General features: G+C 42.4%; 1 protein-coding gene across 1 annotated transcript in view; it reads right to left on the bottom strand.

The window, feature by feature from the left end:
- Window positions 1-9292: 9292 nt before the first annotated feature.
- The window catches only part of SLC1A7 (solute carrier family 1 member 7), a gene marked incomplete at its 5' end in the record, with an annotated part of 47087 nt that continues 39667 nt past the window's right edge, over window positions 9293-16712 (bottom strand). Inside the window, 3 exons of the mRNA XM_084211830.1 lie at window positions 9293-9911; window positions 11981-12080; window positions 16016-16150. Of these exons, the coding sequence (XP_084067956.1) occupies window positions 9675-9911; window positions 11981-12080; window positions 16016-16150 (472 nt within the window). The 3' untranslated portion in view covers window positions 9293-9674. The remainder of the gene's footprint in view (window positions 9912-11980; window positions 12081-16015; window positions 16151-16712) is intronic.

Genomic DNA, 16712 nt, shown 5'->3' with positions numbered 1-16712 from the left:
AGGATCCTCGCCCCTCATGAGGCGAGGCCATCCCCTCATGAGGGCACCCAGCGCCGGCTCCTGCCCCACACCGCCCCCTCCAGATACCCCATGGCTTCCTCCTCGGGCATTTCTGGGGGAAAAGGCCCGCCAGTGCTGCATCTTCCCCAGGGGTTTTTCCCTCCCCACAAGGAGTTACCGCCATTGCCTCCCCAGCGTGCTGTGAGGGGCCGGATGCGGGAGGCCCGTTCCCCTCTGCTCCCCGCACTCACACAGCTGCAGGCTCCGCCTGACCCAAAGGGCCACGGAGCTCCCACAGCGGAGCGGGCGCCATCCCGCCGCCTGTGAGGGGAGGAGCGGCCGCGGCCATGGCGGCCCCTCTGTGGGGAGGGAGGCGGCACAAGGCCGAGGCTCTCCCGATGCAAGATGGTACCCTGTGATTCCCACTGCAAGGAGCACCATGATCCCAATGTCCCCAGCCTCAGCTGGCAGGAGGGGTGAGCTCCAGGGGGCCCTTGTGGGGCGGAGGGAAGGAGGATGAGGGAGCCAAGGCCTCTATGCGGTGGTGAGGAGCGTCCTGCCCTGCCTCAAGCGCCTCACACGCCGTGCTCTGGTGTCCGGGGTGTAAGTGTTCTGTTTAATGAAGAAGAAATGCTTTACGCAGTATAGCGATACTCTTATGAGGAAAAAATATTTAAAAACGAATATTTTTTTAGTAAAGATGGGACAAGACTATTCACAAGAGCATGCAGTGACAGGACAAGGTGGAACGTGTTCGAATTGAAACAGAGTAGGTTTATATTAGATATTAGGGAAAAATCCTTTATTGTGAGGGTGGTGAGGCCCTGGCACAGGTTGCTCAGAGGAGCTGTGGCTGCCCCATCCTTGGAGGTGTTCAAGGTGAGTTGGATGGGCCTTGGAGCAGCATGGTCTAGTGGAACGTGTCCCTGCTCATGGCAGGGGATTGGAACTGGATGATCTTCAAGGCCTCCTTACAATCCAAAGATTCTGTGATTCTATGAAAAAAGGAAAAACCCCCAAAGAAAAACTATGGATGAAATTTGAAGGGGGATGTGGTGGGGGCAGAGGGAAGCTGCCAATGCCTCCCTTGGGGGAGCAGTGACAGCTCCTGAGGAACTGACTGCAGATCTGGCAGAGGGACAGGGTCCCCGGCAGAGGGACAGGGTCCCTGGCAGTGGGACAGGGTCCCCATGGGGCTGCTCCTCGGGGCTGGCAGCTGCTCCCCTCGCCGGGGGCTCTGGGCCAGACAACCCTGCTGTGGTGAAGAGCTGCTGCATCTGCTCAACACAAGAATCGCTGCTTTTGGGACTTGGAGATTATTTATCTTAGCTCTCATAAATTCTTCAGGACTACATTAAAAGAGCAGTTGGGGAAAGGATCCTCCAGCTCCTGCAGGTGCTGAGGAGCTGGGCTGGCAGGGTTGCTCCTGAGGCATCTGTGACCAAACGCCCTCCTCCTCTCCTGCTGCTGTGCAAGGCAGACACGGGACTTTTCCTGAGCAGGCTTTTAGTGCATGCAGGAATGAGGCTGGGGACCTGCATTAGCAAAGTGGATGAGAATGGGAAGTATCCTTCTTCCTGGGATCCCACTGCCATTTCTTCTGCTCCCCAGTGGTCCATGCAGAGCAGGGAGGTGGGAGAGGTCTGATCAAAACTTCATGATTATTCTCTCTTGAAAGCGTTTCCTGCTGGTAAATAAGAGTTTAATTTATGATGCCTCTTCTCACCATGTTGACTGAGCCCACTAACATTTTTGCAAATTTTTCTTGAAAAAACCTAAGCAAATTTATTCTTATTGAACAAAAATAAAGACATATTTTACAAGTAGAATTTTTGATGGGAAGCAGTCTCTTGGGAAGCTTCTATGATATAGTCCAATATCCTAGTAATTGATTTCATTCTACAGTGTAATGTTGGTGAGTCTTGATTCCTGGGTTTGGGTGTAGGTATCCTAAAAACTTAAACATATATAGAGTCTTACATAATGTAAGCTTAGTTGTTTTTTTTTTTTAGTATTTCCTTGTTTAATGGATTAATTTATGGAGGTCATTGTAATTGGTTTATTATTCTAATACAAGAACACTGAGTAAATTCCCTAAAGAACTCCATTGCCTTTAGTGAGGAAAATATTGGTATGCCCTGTAGCTGTGATTCATGCTGCTATTGTGAAGTCAGCCAGCTGTGAGATATATGTGCAGGCAGTAGATGATAAATGTGTTCTAATAATCCAGTATACAAAGTATTTCCATAAAAATTCTTCAGTAGTATCCAAGGACATTAAAAAGTCCATCAAGAAAGTCCTTTAAATGGTTTTGCATCAGACAAAGAGTGTTTTAATGCACAGTTGTTCAGGCTACTCGAATTTTCCCCATGGTAGTTCCAGAATCTGTTTTTAGCATGTGATTATGATACTGCTGAAAACGTTGCTTCTGATAAAAAATGTGTTGATTTTCAGTATTTTCAACTCCAGTTGCATACAAGAAATTAATGAGACTAATTTTGTTACTTGGGATAGAATTTTGTGTTTGTTGACAGTCATCACAGGAATTAGTTTTTATTAAAAAGATCTTAAGATCCACCTTTTATACTGGATTAAAATTCACTTCAATTACTTACATAACACTCTAGATGTCTCCTCTTCTTTCTGGTGTACCTCTGTTTTGGGTCTGTTTATTGCAAATACAGCAGTGGAATACAACTCAAAGCACTTGTGCTTTGAGTTGTGCTGAAGAGTTAAGTTGCTGTACCCTCAGGCACCCCCACCATCCACAGCTTGAATAATTTGACACTGGAGGACTCACTTTGGTGGTTCCTGCTCTCTGCAAAGCAGCTAGGAGGAACCAAAGTGAATCTCCCAATGCCAAACCAGGCAGAAACAACCAAAGTGAATCTTCCAGGTTGTTCCCACATGTGGGATGAGCAAAATGGGATGCACATCACCTCTTAATACCTATTGTGAAATTTACTCTGGAGAGCTTGTGCAGAAAGTGAGGTGAGGAGCTGTACATCAGTCCTCTGCTCAGCACCAGTGTGGAGACTACAGCTGAGAAGGAGCTGTGGAAATTCTCCCAATTGCAGAACTTATAATCTTCCTTTCAAAACTTCCTGCTAGAGCTAGATCCAGCCACAGTGTTGGACTGACACCCTCCTGTCCATCCTGATTCCTCCCTCCCCAGATATATGGTTAGGAAGGATTGATGTCAAAAAAATTATTTCTTTTATTGAAAAAAGTGGATGATTTATTCTAAAACAAATATTATACTGATTAACTATCAATATAGACTACCCAGATCTCTGCACTTTGTTTTCAGGAAAACTCATTAAAGAAATATGAAAGTATTTAAATGGAAAAGAAGAAGGGTTGAAAATGCTCAGTTTGATTTAGTTCTGTATACTTTCCACATGTTTTTAATAGCCTAGTGGTAAAACCCACTACAACCACTAGAAGCAATGAAATCATAATGAAACATCTCAAGGTCAGTCTCATTTTTCTTTTGGTTTTGCCATTTAGCCCATGCAGTTTTTGTAGCAGATGTAATATGAGATATCTATGAACATAAAACACTTCTTGTTTTGCTTTCCCTGCTTTTTCCATTTTATTAAAATACTTCTTTTTGGTGCGGGGTGCGGTGGCGAGTGGTGGGCTGGAGATATCAGTTCCTTTTTAGGGAAGTTCAAAAGCAATGATTAACTACGGTGAGTTTCATGTGGTGGGTCAGAGCCTGGCTTTCAGCTGGTGTGGTGTGCAGAAACACAGAAGCATATGTTTAATTCCTAAATGAAATGCAGATATCTCTTTGTGATGAAAGAGGGCTGATTTTAAAGCAACAGATGTAGAACTCTTTGTACCTTACAGAACAAAACTTCTAGAGATGGAACCTGAAAAGCACATCTGTGACCTACCTGAGCACATCCCAGTGGAATTCCCAGTGGAATGGGAAATCTAGAGTTTTATAATGATGTAGTTACAAACTCTTCAGGGCAACCTTTGCTGGTTCTTGTGCTGGACTGAGTGCTTTATGCAGGTTTGGAAGGAAGGACAACTGTGGAGGGAGTCACAGATGCCTGTGGGTACCTGCAGACTTGCATTCAGTGGCCATGTGGGGACAGGAGCTTTATGAGGAGAAGGGATGTCTTGCTACCTTCCCTACATCTCCAGCTGTTGGTACCATCTCATCATGGAGCCAGCAGGGAAAGAAGATTTGACTCTATTGCAGGAGAAGTGATTGAACATTTTCCCTCTTCACCCACCATAGTCCCCATCTTGTCTTTCTGAAGCCTTCTGTACTTGTTTCCCAAAATACCACTTTCTCAGTAACAGATTGCTACAATTTTACTTTGACAGCCTGCAAAATTTCTAAAATACCCTGTGACACAAATCTGCCAAAAGTCTCAGCTGTGCCAAGTCTATTCCCATATAACATCTTCTAGGCAACAGAGGTGCAACTGTTGCTGCTTTATAAATGATGGCATCTGAGGTTCTGTCACTTAAAATGGAAGCCTGGCAATTCCTGTGACTATTGTGAGTAGTGCTTCCAGAGAGACAGAAGTGGCTAATCCAAGGTCATCTTGAGTCCCCTTTACTGTGTTATGTGACTGTCTCAATCTTCAGTTCATTTATCCATCACCCTGTTGATTTAGAAATAACCTTTTCTCTGCAGAAGGGAAGCAAACCCTGCATTCTTGTGGCCACTTGGGAGTCTGAGTGAATAACGAACCTGACCTTAAGTAGTGACCACCCTTCCTGTTCTATTGATCTAATCCATTTGGGGGTTTTGTGGGACAAACCCTCTTACAAATTCCAGGAATATCAATTGGTATGCTCCAGAGTAGTTAGTAAGGAATGTCATTTTGACTGTCTCTCATCTCAGTTGTAGGTGAAATCACAGGCTAAACTGAGAATTTTAATTCATGTGTTTCATTTTCAGCTGAGCCCTTAGTGAATGGGTTAATTAAACTTGTCTGTTCTGGGGCCTCTTTTCCGAATGCAGCAAAGCCAGATACTTATTACTGCAAGGAGCTGTGCTCTCCCACTGCAAGGTAGGCAACAGTAGCAACCGTGTAGAAAAACCTTCATTACTGTCTCTCCTCCCTGTACTTAGTCCTGAGGTGGGGGGCTGTGATATCCGCTTACTGCCTGCAGGGGAAAGCCAGCAATTGCCATTGCCTCTGTGGCTGTAGTGACAGAGCTGCTCTTGCTGGAAAAACACACCTGGGTGCTCAGCAGAGGCACAGACACGAGGGTGCTCAGGGTTGGGAAAGATCAAAGGCAGCCTGAGCTGTCCACATTCACTTTGTCTCCCAGGTTACACATTTTGCTCGCACACATCAAGCAGCTTCTGCTAATAGTTACCTCATTTTTATGGAAAGCGCAAAAAGGACTGAGGTCATTTCCAAGACTATCCATCTGGCTTGAAGATTAAGCTTTATGTCTGCTTTGAAAGTATTATAAATCAGTTTGCTGTTGTTAAAAAGGGACTAAAATTGATGTTTGTTGTAGAATTGAAAGTGAGACCTCATCAAAAGGGGGTGTTACAGAGTTCCTGTCTTTTCTAAGTGCTATACAATTACTAGAATAGCAGGGTGGGCAGCTCCAATTTAATGTTTTGACTATTTAGATAATCTTATTTGTATGTTAGGATTCATATTCAGCTGGCAAAAATAAACTTAGGTGCAATAAAATAATTTAAGTGGAATCAATTAAGACTAGCAGAGCATATGAGTACCTGTATTAGTTCCATAAACTTCTGTATTTGGGTTAGCAGCCAAAAGTTGTTGGGAATTAGTGGGATGTGTAAGTGCTCTGGTTGTATCTCGTTCTCTCAGTTCTAATTGTTGCACAAGGATTTATTACAGCAATTCAACACTGCAAAAGTTCCTTGGCATTGGCAAAGTCCTCAAGAACCTGTTTTGATTTGTCTTTAATGATGTTTTATGCCGCAACAATCTGCAGCGGCTTCTTTCCTCTCAGTAGTATCATCAGAGCAAAGGAGTTGCAAATTAACAAGCATAAAACCACTGCCTCTGATAAATATGTGCTGATTTTGGTTACTTCCCAAATTCTTTCTTCTGTAGCTGTATGCAGTGCACCACCCTTCTTAATCATCTTCTTGCCCTCCTCAAGACTCTTCCCCAGTGTGCCTTTAGAAGACTTTAATTGGCCACATTCCCTTTCTGTTTAGCAGGGGGAGGCTTCAAAATAGGATTGAATGTTGCCAGTTAAGAAATATGTTCTTTCCACATATGCTTGAAATGATACCATGCAAACTGTTGTAATAAGTGATTGACTGGTCGATTGATTGATTTTTTTAATATAATTTTTTTGAGACTGTAAAGGTCACATGTTTGTTTTTATGCTCTGAAAGTAGGAGAAACATATTTACCAACACAAAGCTTGCACTTTAACTTGATAATCAACAGCTTTGTTAATTTTGTTGGAAGGAAGTGTGATTATAACTGGAAAATGTGAACAGAGCCATGCATACAAATATCTTATGGAACCTACTGCTAGTCTAATTTCACTGCACATCAAGCTGCTTGACAATACACACCACGAGACACAGAAAATAGCTAAATGGAGTAAAAATTACCATAGAAATGATCAGAAATTATCATAACATCAGTGTTCACCTCTCCCAGCTAACAGTTTGTTGTATGCTTGGTACAGAATGACTGCAGTAGCAGTCAGGTGCTCCAGTCAAGGACACAATACACTAAGCAACACGTCTTTACCAGAACCAAGACCCAAAGTGCCTTAGGCCTCTAGTTAGAGCATTTCATAGCACAAATGGAAAAGGCCAGGTGAGAAACAGGACCATTGCCATCCTCCCAGCTGAATGGGAGGCACAGGTTGCTGTAAACCCCAAGTTTTAAAAATTCAAACAGTAAAATGTTAAAAACATAATGCATTTCCAATTTGCAAAGCAGAACTGGATACTCTTTGAGTAGGGTTTTAATGCAGAAACCAGCCGGTTGATTCCATAAAAATATGCATTCACACATGACACTCCCATATTACCTACATGTGAGAGCATGATGGGCAAAATAATTGAAAACTCATAATGGGTTTTCTTTGTTGTGCAGGACTTGGGCAGCACATCTGACTACTGGTCTTTGGTGCTTTATCTCATTTGAAGCTCTCCTTCTAGGAGCTACTTAAGCACCAGAGTTGACTTAGACCTTTTGAGCCATGACTGCACGGAAAAGTGTCACACCAAGTAAGCTGTCTCAGGCAAGGGGCAAAAGGATTGGCACTTGTAGTTAGCCAGAGGTTGTAGGTGACTGGGCTGGAAGGTGGTGGTAAGGCTGGGAGCACTTTCTGCATGGCACGGTGGCATGGTGTGGGCACACTCTGCAAAACCACTTAGTCCAGAACTACTTGTTCCAAATCTTGGATCCACTTGGCGTCTCTCTTTTAATTTTTATCTATGCAAGGTGATTGTAGATTGATAGATGACTGGCGGGATCATACTATCACTTCATGTAGCTGTAATTAACTGGGTCAAGTTGAAACTTCTGCTTGTGTTTTCTTTGTGGGTGCAGTGGGCACACAGAGACCCTGCCCAATCCATGTGCCCTTACCCTGTTTCATCCTGGCTGCTTGATCTTGTCCCTGCATCACCCCTTCACTTGTGTTGACACAACTGTCTGTTAGGACTGTGCTAAAAACATATGTGAACTGGTTTGAATTAAAAATGCTTCTCATCTGGTTCGTTGTCTGGCCTCATAAATAACTGGGTCTGTACAGCTGGGAGAGTAGGGGAGGCAGTGCAGGCAGGATTGGACAGCTGGGGAGGGATGAGGGGGACCTCCAGGAGCTGCCAGCGCGGCTGAGATGAAAAGTATCAGATGTTGTGTTTTCCAGTTAGTGCTTCTGCCCATTCAGAGGGGCACAGACCGGCCTCAGCTCTCCCCAGTCACTCATTCTTACGACACTCTGCAGAACAGGTCCTTTACTGGGCTTGTTCTGGAGCAAACTGCTCTGAATCACTTCAGTTCTTCCCTGTTCTTTGTGTTCTGAGTTTCTTGTTTTCACTTTAAGGTCAAATCGAGAAAACAGTTACCAACTGTATATATTTTCAAAATAATACATTATTTCTGAGGAACTACGGACAAAGAAGACCTATGTGTGTTCTTTCTGGCTTTACTGCTTGGTAATTAAACTACCTATACTACAGTGCTCTGAGGCAACTATTCTGTGCATTGATATAAGAAATAGTCTGAACAGGAGCCCTTAATGAAGAGGTGAACATGTACATCCCAAGAAAACCACAAATCATGAATAAATGATACACTGAATCTACAATGAACTAATGCATGAAACACTTCTGCTACTAGTTAATGCAGATATTTCCTTTTTGACTGCAGATGAGAAGAGCATATTAGAATACCAGGCACATGGTATCTCAAGCTGCTATGCCACAAGTAGCAAAATAGAATATGTCAAGTGTATTGGTATGAGCTGGTATGTAATCTCTGGATCAAATCCCAACTTTTCAAAAGGTCTCCTCACTTCTTCTCTCTATTTTAGCTGAGACATAGGAAGACACTACTAGTAGAAGTGCACAGACAGCCCGTTTTTAAATGGCAGGTTTATTAAAAATGTTCTCTATCACAAACATTGGAAACATATGCGGCAGATTTTACTGTAAGTGAAAGATTCAGTAGACAGTGGAAAGGGAGTAACTGTCAACTGAATTATGAGAATAATGGGACAGTTTCCACAGCAAACTCCTCACAAAACCCCATTTTAACTCAGCATCCTCGGGTCCCAGTTAGTGTTCAGTCTGCCCTTTGACGCAGCACATAGTTCATGAGCTTGAGCTTTGAGTTTATACATATTTACAGTAGAACAACCTATAGGTTACAGGAGAGGACACATTAGCACCAGTGCTTATGGATTAGAGCTCACATCGCCTCTGCCACTGCAAGTGCATGGAACTGACTTTACCAAACAGTTAGGTTAAAAAAAGGTGAACAGATCTGGCACTTGGAAGGCAAACTGTGCTCTGCAGTGACCTAGGAAATCTTTGTGTTAGGTATCACACTCGACTGCCTGTCTCTGAAGGCTGCCCATCACAATTACCTTAATGCCCTTTCTTGCACAAATGTACACTTCACTTCCCCCGTGCTTGTACTGTTATTTAGGAATAGATGTAACCCCTTGAGATCAGGAAATCTGTGTGATTTTCTTACTGCTGTTCTAAAACTAAGCACAAACTCTATTTTTAGTGAATATTAGACAAAATTAGTATCTTTAGCAATTTTGGTGAAACATTTTCACATAGAAAAAATTCTACAGTCTTGGTAATTACTGAGATTCACAAAAAAAAAGGCTTTGGTAAGAAAATCAAAAAGGGTCAAATAAAAAAAAGCTTTAAAAAAAGGAAGCCAAAGGAGTGTCAAATACCATATTGAAGTCAGTGAGTGCAGAATAAAACAGTAGCAGTCCATTAGTTAATTTTTCAGTTGTAAAATCTTCCACCTAAAGAAGCCCATATCTCTTGCAAGCTGTGTGCCATTCTTGACGTGCACAGCTGGTCTCCTAGCTCCAGTACAAGCAGGGTGGCGATAAGTCCATGCTTTCCTGTTCAAGGCAAAGAGTCCTTCTTCCAGCTGTGAGGTAGAGATTGGGTATCAGGTCACTGGGGTGTGAGATACCTCTGAGTGTAGCAGTCACACATTTGTTTCTAGTTCATTTATTTCAATAGTGCAGTGGTCTTTACTGTTGGATTTCTTAGTGTGATTCTCCACTGGAGTTTCTTCTTGCTCCACTTGTATGGGTATATGGTGCTGCAACCCTTTCACTGTTTCTGGTCCACGAGATTCATTCATGGTCTTCACACAGCCATTTCTCTGGTAAGCCACAATCTGATGGATGTTAATAGGCTTAGTTTCACAGATCAATGGCACCTATGTGAAAAGCATTAAGATCTGGAATACTGCCACTGATTGCTGTATAAAACAGGAAGGGAATTTTTACTTGGAAAGCCTGTGGGCTGCTTTACATTCACCGGGATTATCTAGAGCCCCCGTGGACTTCCAGAAGCTGTTTCTCATATACACTAAAGCATCTTTGCACCATCTGCATGAAGCAAAGGAGTCTGTGTAAAAATGCAAATTCTGTCACAACTCTTAATTGAATTTACACTCATAACTGCTGCTTGCCATTGGTAAAATGATACAAGTAGGGTAAATAGAGACCAGAATTCCAGGGCTCACTTCAAAAGGTAAAGGCTCTCAATGGCTAGTGTGCTGAGGTGTGGGCAGTGCTTACTCTTGGGTACAATTAAATAGACCAACAAATCATTTGTTGTTCCCTTATGCCTTTCTTCTAACCCAATAAAATAACACCTGTCTCTTCAGTTTGCTCTGTTTTGAAAGAAATAAAGGGGATTTTATTAACTGATTCATAAGTTCAATATTGAAGTGTTCTTTAAATCAAACCAGATTCTGATGGGGAAAGTAAGATGTAAATACTGGCAAAGAAAGGAGGTGGGCTTGCAGCTGAGAAAATATGGCCTTTGGGTATATATTACTAACTGCACAAATTATGCAGCCAAAATGTATGGCAGACTAGCAGTATATTTTAATACCATTACAGAGCATGATTCAAAGAAAAATCTCATCACAGATGACTAAATAATCCCTCAGGAGGGATTTCATATTACTGCAACATCTCTTCTTAAGTTCTGACCGAGTTCTAAATACAGCAGTGAAATGTCAGGAGGCCTGTGTTGTGCAGGAGCTCAGCCTACACTTCTGGCTTCATAGTGGATGACCTACCTTGCCCAGAGGCTGTGTTTTAGGGGGTTTGTAGGTAGCTGCATGTGTAGTCCCTGTAGTCAGGCCTAATCCTGTCATCAGTAATTACTGCAGGTGCTAATTACCTCAGAGGACACTGCCTGTCTTTCTATGTACTACTTGAAAAAGCAGGAATTTTAAATGAATGTTGCAGGAAGTTGTGAGAATGGGATTGACCACAAAATTGTAGAATGAGAGAAATAATGATAGAAACAAAATATTGCTATCTGTGTGGAATACTGCAGGTGATGCACAGAAATGAAACTTGTCTGGTGAAGATCAGTCCCGATGAAGAAATGTTCCTGCGTTATGATTCTTTGTTGAAGAAAGGTAATGAGAATCTGCCATGAGCTAAAATGGTTGGAGATTAGCACCTCCAAATCTGGTGGGCTCATGGAATTAGGAATCTCTTTTGTCAAGGATTGAAGGAAGGGCATGAGGAGTTCCTGTAACAAGGAAAGACTAAATTATGAGTACCAAAGGGGAAGGAGAAATGCACAGGAGTGGAAGGAGGCAGGGGCAGAATACAGAGGTATGTCTGCTGTATGAAATAAGATACAGAGGAGGAAAAAACAAAATTGTAAGGAAGGACTTGTGTTAAATATAGAAATCATGAAGGTGTGTGAGAATGAAGTCTAGAATGGAGTCATGTGCTTGTGCTAGTCTGGAAAGAAAATTATTGCAAGGGTGGCTTCAGATTATGTTGACTCAGGGCCTTGCAATGCCCAGGGTAGTTGCTTTTGATGTGAGCTCATTGATTACACACATACACAGTTATGGATATCTTTACTTCTCCCTCCACACAGGTAGTCAGGGACATCTGTCACCCTGTTCTGTTGCTGGTCACACTTCTAGCAGGAAAAATGACTGGCCAGTCAGGACATGGGTGCTGAGTGTGGGACTCACAGTTCTAGCATCTCATGCATTTGCAGGACAGCGCAGCTGCTTCTGCTGCTCCCATCCCCAGTGTGCCAGACACAGCTGCCTTGCAAGCTCTGAACTCCAGTGGCTTGTCACATGACCTCATGGAAAAAGATCCCTCCACCCCATGTGCTAAGCTGCCTATTGCCCAATTCTGTCCTCTCTCTGAAACATCCTTTATAAATGGAGGAACCAAATGTGGGAGCTCACAGGTTCTTTGCCATAGTACAGCACACCCTGGCTCACAGTGTGGTTACCTCATCACCATCCTTGATAAACTCCTTCCGGCAGATGTGGGCCATGATCCCAGCAGCCAGCGCGTCCCCCAGGACGTTGATCATTGTTCTAAACCTGTCTCTGGAAAATGAAACAACAATGGTGAGGTTTGGCTCTTTGGGTGAATTCCTGTGCCTCCATCAGCCGTAATTACACCTGAAGGCCAGTTTTGCTGGGTTTATGAGCTAAAATGTTTAGAAATGTTAACAATTTTGGTATCAGGCATCCTGTAGTTATTGAACAGGTTATTTGGGTTATCCAGCCTTTTCTGGATAACCCAAATTACCTGTTTTGGTGTAAAACCAAACAGGTGTGCTGTGCTGCCACACATGCAATTGTGTAACTGAGCTAAGTGGAACAGCTGTGTCCCTGTGGAGATGCAAACTTATTCAGCACTAAAAAGGTGGAACTGCACATCACACCTGCATTTCTGTCCCAGTTTATATGTTAAGGTCCAGCAACATGGCCTGATTTTGAGACTGATGCTGCAAATGTCTGAATTCAATAAAAGCAGAGATCAGCCAGCACAACCAGTCCCTTTTATTAGTGATCATGGTACCAATCTTAGCAACCAAAGTGCTGCTTAAGAAGCTCATTGTATTGGTAGGATGGGCAGGATACAATCAAAATAATTCAGAAGATTGCTACGTAACTACACTCACAAACCAAGCAGCCACTGACCATATTTAAGTAATGTTTATTCCTGTAAAACCTGTGGCAACTTTAGTCTTATGCAGCCTATGCAGTAGTTCTTAAAGACTCTTCATTTTCAGTTACCTTTTCCAATTTAAATTTGTATGCTTGACAGTATTTTGTGTATATATAGTTAAACTGTTTTTCATTTATTCACTTACGGGATTTCTTCCCTGTTTACACCTTTACCCACTGTCTAAAAAAAAATCTATTAAAATACAGATTGTAAATAGACAAAAGTAACTGGCTGTCAAAGATAAGTGTTACACTTGAATCATCCTGGAACCTATTAGTTAAAATTGATGGGATTTCAGATAGATGATATAGCTTCTAAGTCTGAAATACGTCACGTTTTTCCAAGAAAAACATATACATCTGAAAACTCTGTCATATTAGTAACTTAATTTATAAATGTAGGTTATAAAATGGAGGTTCAGAAATCTCCAGATGTTTGGCTTATTAAAGTCAGTGACGGTCCAATATCAACACTGCCCAGATTTCTGATCCAGTATCTTAATATAGAAAAGAATTGAAACTCTGTGCTGATTTTTTTTTTTCAGATATTTTAGGCAGGTACTCAGTGCATATAAATGTTTATGCATTTGCCTGCTTAATTATAATGAAAATTCCTGCATGAGAGCTTATTTGTGTGTTACCAAATTATACGTACAGCTGTGAGTAACTTCAGCAATAATATTCCACAGCCTACACCTAGACACAGTTGTTGACTCCAGGACCCAGTCCTACTCTTGTTTGCTCAATCCATTTTTTTAAATTCCTGCTGTTCTGATTTTGGGTTTTGCGTTGAAGAAAATTTCCACAAGAGCATGTTAAACAGGGAAAAAAAGCAGTTACAGCACATACCGATAAACGTTTCTGTTACGCATTGACTTCTTTCCTTCTTGGAAAGATATTCAGTGTTGTGAATTTTGGATTGTGCAACAAGTCAGCTGTGGTAGAGAAGAAGCTGTTTGAGCAGAGCTCAAGAGTTTGAGCTCCCTTTTGAGCTCTAATTAGCATCTTTTCAAGACAGGATTTTTCCAAGGAAACAGTGCTCTACACTGAAGACCTTAAGCAAAGGGACTGCCTGGCACACTGTTTGACCAGTTGTGTTCCCCATTCTGAGTGTATGGAGCAGTCTGCACTATGCATGAGGAGAATCACAGCACACACCATTGGCATTTCTCCTCTGAGAGGCCAACCTGCCACCAACCTGGTGGTGGCATTTCTGTTAGTGCAAACGTGTGAGTCAGTGGTATTTGAGCTCTAATTGATATTATTAAAGATGCAAAACTTTTACCTTGTGTTTGATAAATGAGCTAGGAAACATTTTGATTTTCTTCTTTATGTCTCTAAGCTCTAGCTAAAGGTATGAAGGTCACATACACATTATGGCTACCTAAGAGTTGTAATACCTGCAGTGCATTGTAATGGGTATTTCAGTCTCGTGAGATCATCTAACCAGCCTTCTTTAAGCATTCTTCATATTCCAGTACTTCCAAAACTAATACTGAAAATATTCATCGTGTCAACCATGTTGACACTTTGCATCTGCAGGCTCTTGAAACCACCAAGTGCCGAAATACAGAAATATGCTTTTTGTTTGAAAGGTCATCTGCAAAAGACAGAAAATTGGGTCTATTCCTTACTCACTTTTTAATACCATCTGGAGCTATAGCCTGAAAAGTCTTTTCTCTGTTGTTTTGAAAAGTTGTGTAAGACAAAAAAGAAGAATAATTCCCATGTACACTGGAAGGCTTACTGGAAAAACAATGAAATGTTGATGTTGCAAGAGCTGGGCAAAAGCTGAGCAATATAGAGGGAAAAGGCTTTTGTAATACAGTCTTAAATATTCATACAACACAAGATTCATGACTCCTATTAATGCTAATAATAATAACATTCTGTTACACTGGACAGAAAATATTTTTTCTCACAATTCTTCATACAAAAAAAAAAAGTGGCTAAAAGTTGAATAAAATAGGATATATAACAGAATGAACTCGTAACACAATTTACCCAGAACCCAGATGTAATGAAACTCCCTATATTAAAGGAGATATATTTTATATAGCTTAAATGAAAATAATTTGGATATTTCCTTGTGCATGCATGTGCTAGTTAAACAGTTAATTGACATGCTAATGAGCTAGGGACCAGTATTTTATGATTCCTCTTCCTAGACTATTCAAAATTGATCGATTAATCAGCATTTGCATGAAAGTTGAGAGTTCAAATAAACCACTCCATATGAATTTTTTAAGTGACTCTTCTCATGGGTGAAGCCAGTCCCTTTCATCCTGACTGTGTTAAGTTTCAGCCCCTGGCTGTGCTGTTAAATGCCCCTGACTGGGGATGCAGCAAAATGCCCTCTCTGCAGAGCGGCTGCGCTTGCAAAATTGGGGGCTGCAAGCAGGTGCTGCCTATTTAGCACTGAAATCAAAGAGCATAGAATTGTGTCAGGATCTGTGGTGGAAGGAAGGCATTCTTGGTGCCAGCACTCAGGCTGGCTGTATGGGGGTTGCAGCAGCAGTAGCCATACACAGCCCACACCATCACCATGCTGCGTGGCTCTTGTGGGTGCAGGATGACAGTGGTGGCAGGGGTACTTGCTGGCTTTGGCAGTGGCTCAGGCCTCTTGCAGAGTGCTTCACTACTCTGAAATGATGGCCTTGAAATGTCAGTGGGCTGATAAGTAGAGTGCAGGCAAACCATGTTTCCTAGGAATGTTGGCCCCTTATCCTTGCCCAAGGAAAGGTGCCAGAGTTGCCCCTTAAGCACATTTGTCTGGCTCAACCTTCAGACTTGTCTTGAAGATCATCATCCAACCTGGCTAGGTGCAGCCACTTTCACTGTCTGACTATCCTAGATAAAAGTAGTTCTTAAGTTCTTTTGGGATCTGATTTGAAGTAGGTACTTTGCTCTACTTCATCCTCCTTCTCTGTGAATGTGAAAATTGATCAATGGTCTTCTTCTGGACAATCTTACCCATGTAAAAAGCTGCTGTGGTGACCTTTCAGCTCGGTTTTAGACTAAATGGACTCCATTTCTTCAGCCTTTCCATGCAAGATATAGTTCCAAGACTCATCTAGACTCCCTCATTTGTCTATCTTTTTTAATATAATGTCCACATCAGCAGAGTTTTTAATCTAAGGCTACATGAATACCATTTCAAATTACAGAATCACTTCCTTTGCCTTTTATATATATATATATTAAAAAATATATATAAATACATACACACATATTTATATTATATAAATGTATATATATATAATATATTTTAATATATATTTTATATATATATAAATTGTGTTACTTACAGTGCCCAGTCGACTGCAATAATCAACGTGATGTCATCTGTTGGGAGCCCCACCGAGGTGAGAACAATGACCATTGTTACCAGGCCAGCTTGTGGGATGCCTGCAGCACCTATGCTGGCAGCTGTTGCTGTGATACTTTAACAAGGAAAGAAGGGAATAAGCTTTACTTTCTGGAAGAAATCACGCCATGTTTCTAAACCATGCTCTGACACAAGGCACTGTCTGGAAGTGCCAGTGTCTTGTGGCAGAATCCAGGGGAGGTGGCAAGGACAGGCCAAACTGTCTGCTCAGGGCTAAATTCTCGTCCTCAGCCTTTGCAGCCTTGGCACTGGTGGGGCAGTTCTGTTCTCTCCCAGTGTCAAAGGTGCAGAGCAGAGGGGCCAGCCAGGCTGTGGGCTGGGTTCTGCCGGCTTCTCGTGGGCAATGACACCCAGAGCTGTGTGCCTGGAGTCTGCCAGCCCCACTCATTGCTGTTGTCCTTGGCAGCTGAGCTCCCAGCAGACACCTCTGGGTCACCATGGGCAAATCCTCAGCTGGCCCTGCCTGGGGCCTTTACTGTCAATCCGTCTCAAGGGTTAGGCCAAGGGTAAAGAGGCTGGGCCAGGGTGAAGCCCTTGCACAGCACGTGGCTTTGCATACTTGGATCTAAATATGAAGCAAACCTGAATGTGACTGTACATTTTCGGTTTCTGGAAAG

The sequence above is a fragment of the Fringilla coelebs genome, assembly GCF_963513975.1.
Source record: "Fringilla coelebs genome assembly, chromosome: 9".
Taxonomy (NCBI): domain Eukaryota; kingdom Metazoa; phylum Chordata; class Aves; order Passeriformes; family Fringillidae; genus Fringilla; species Fringilla coelebs.
Note: the sequence above shows the minus strand (reverse complement) of the source record. Positions and strands in the feature narration are given on the sequence as shown.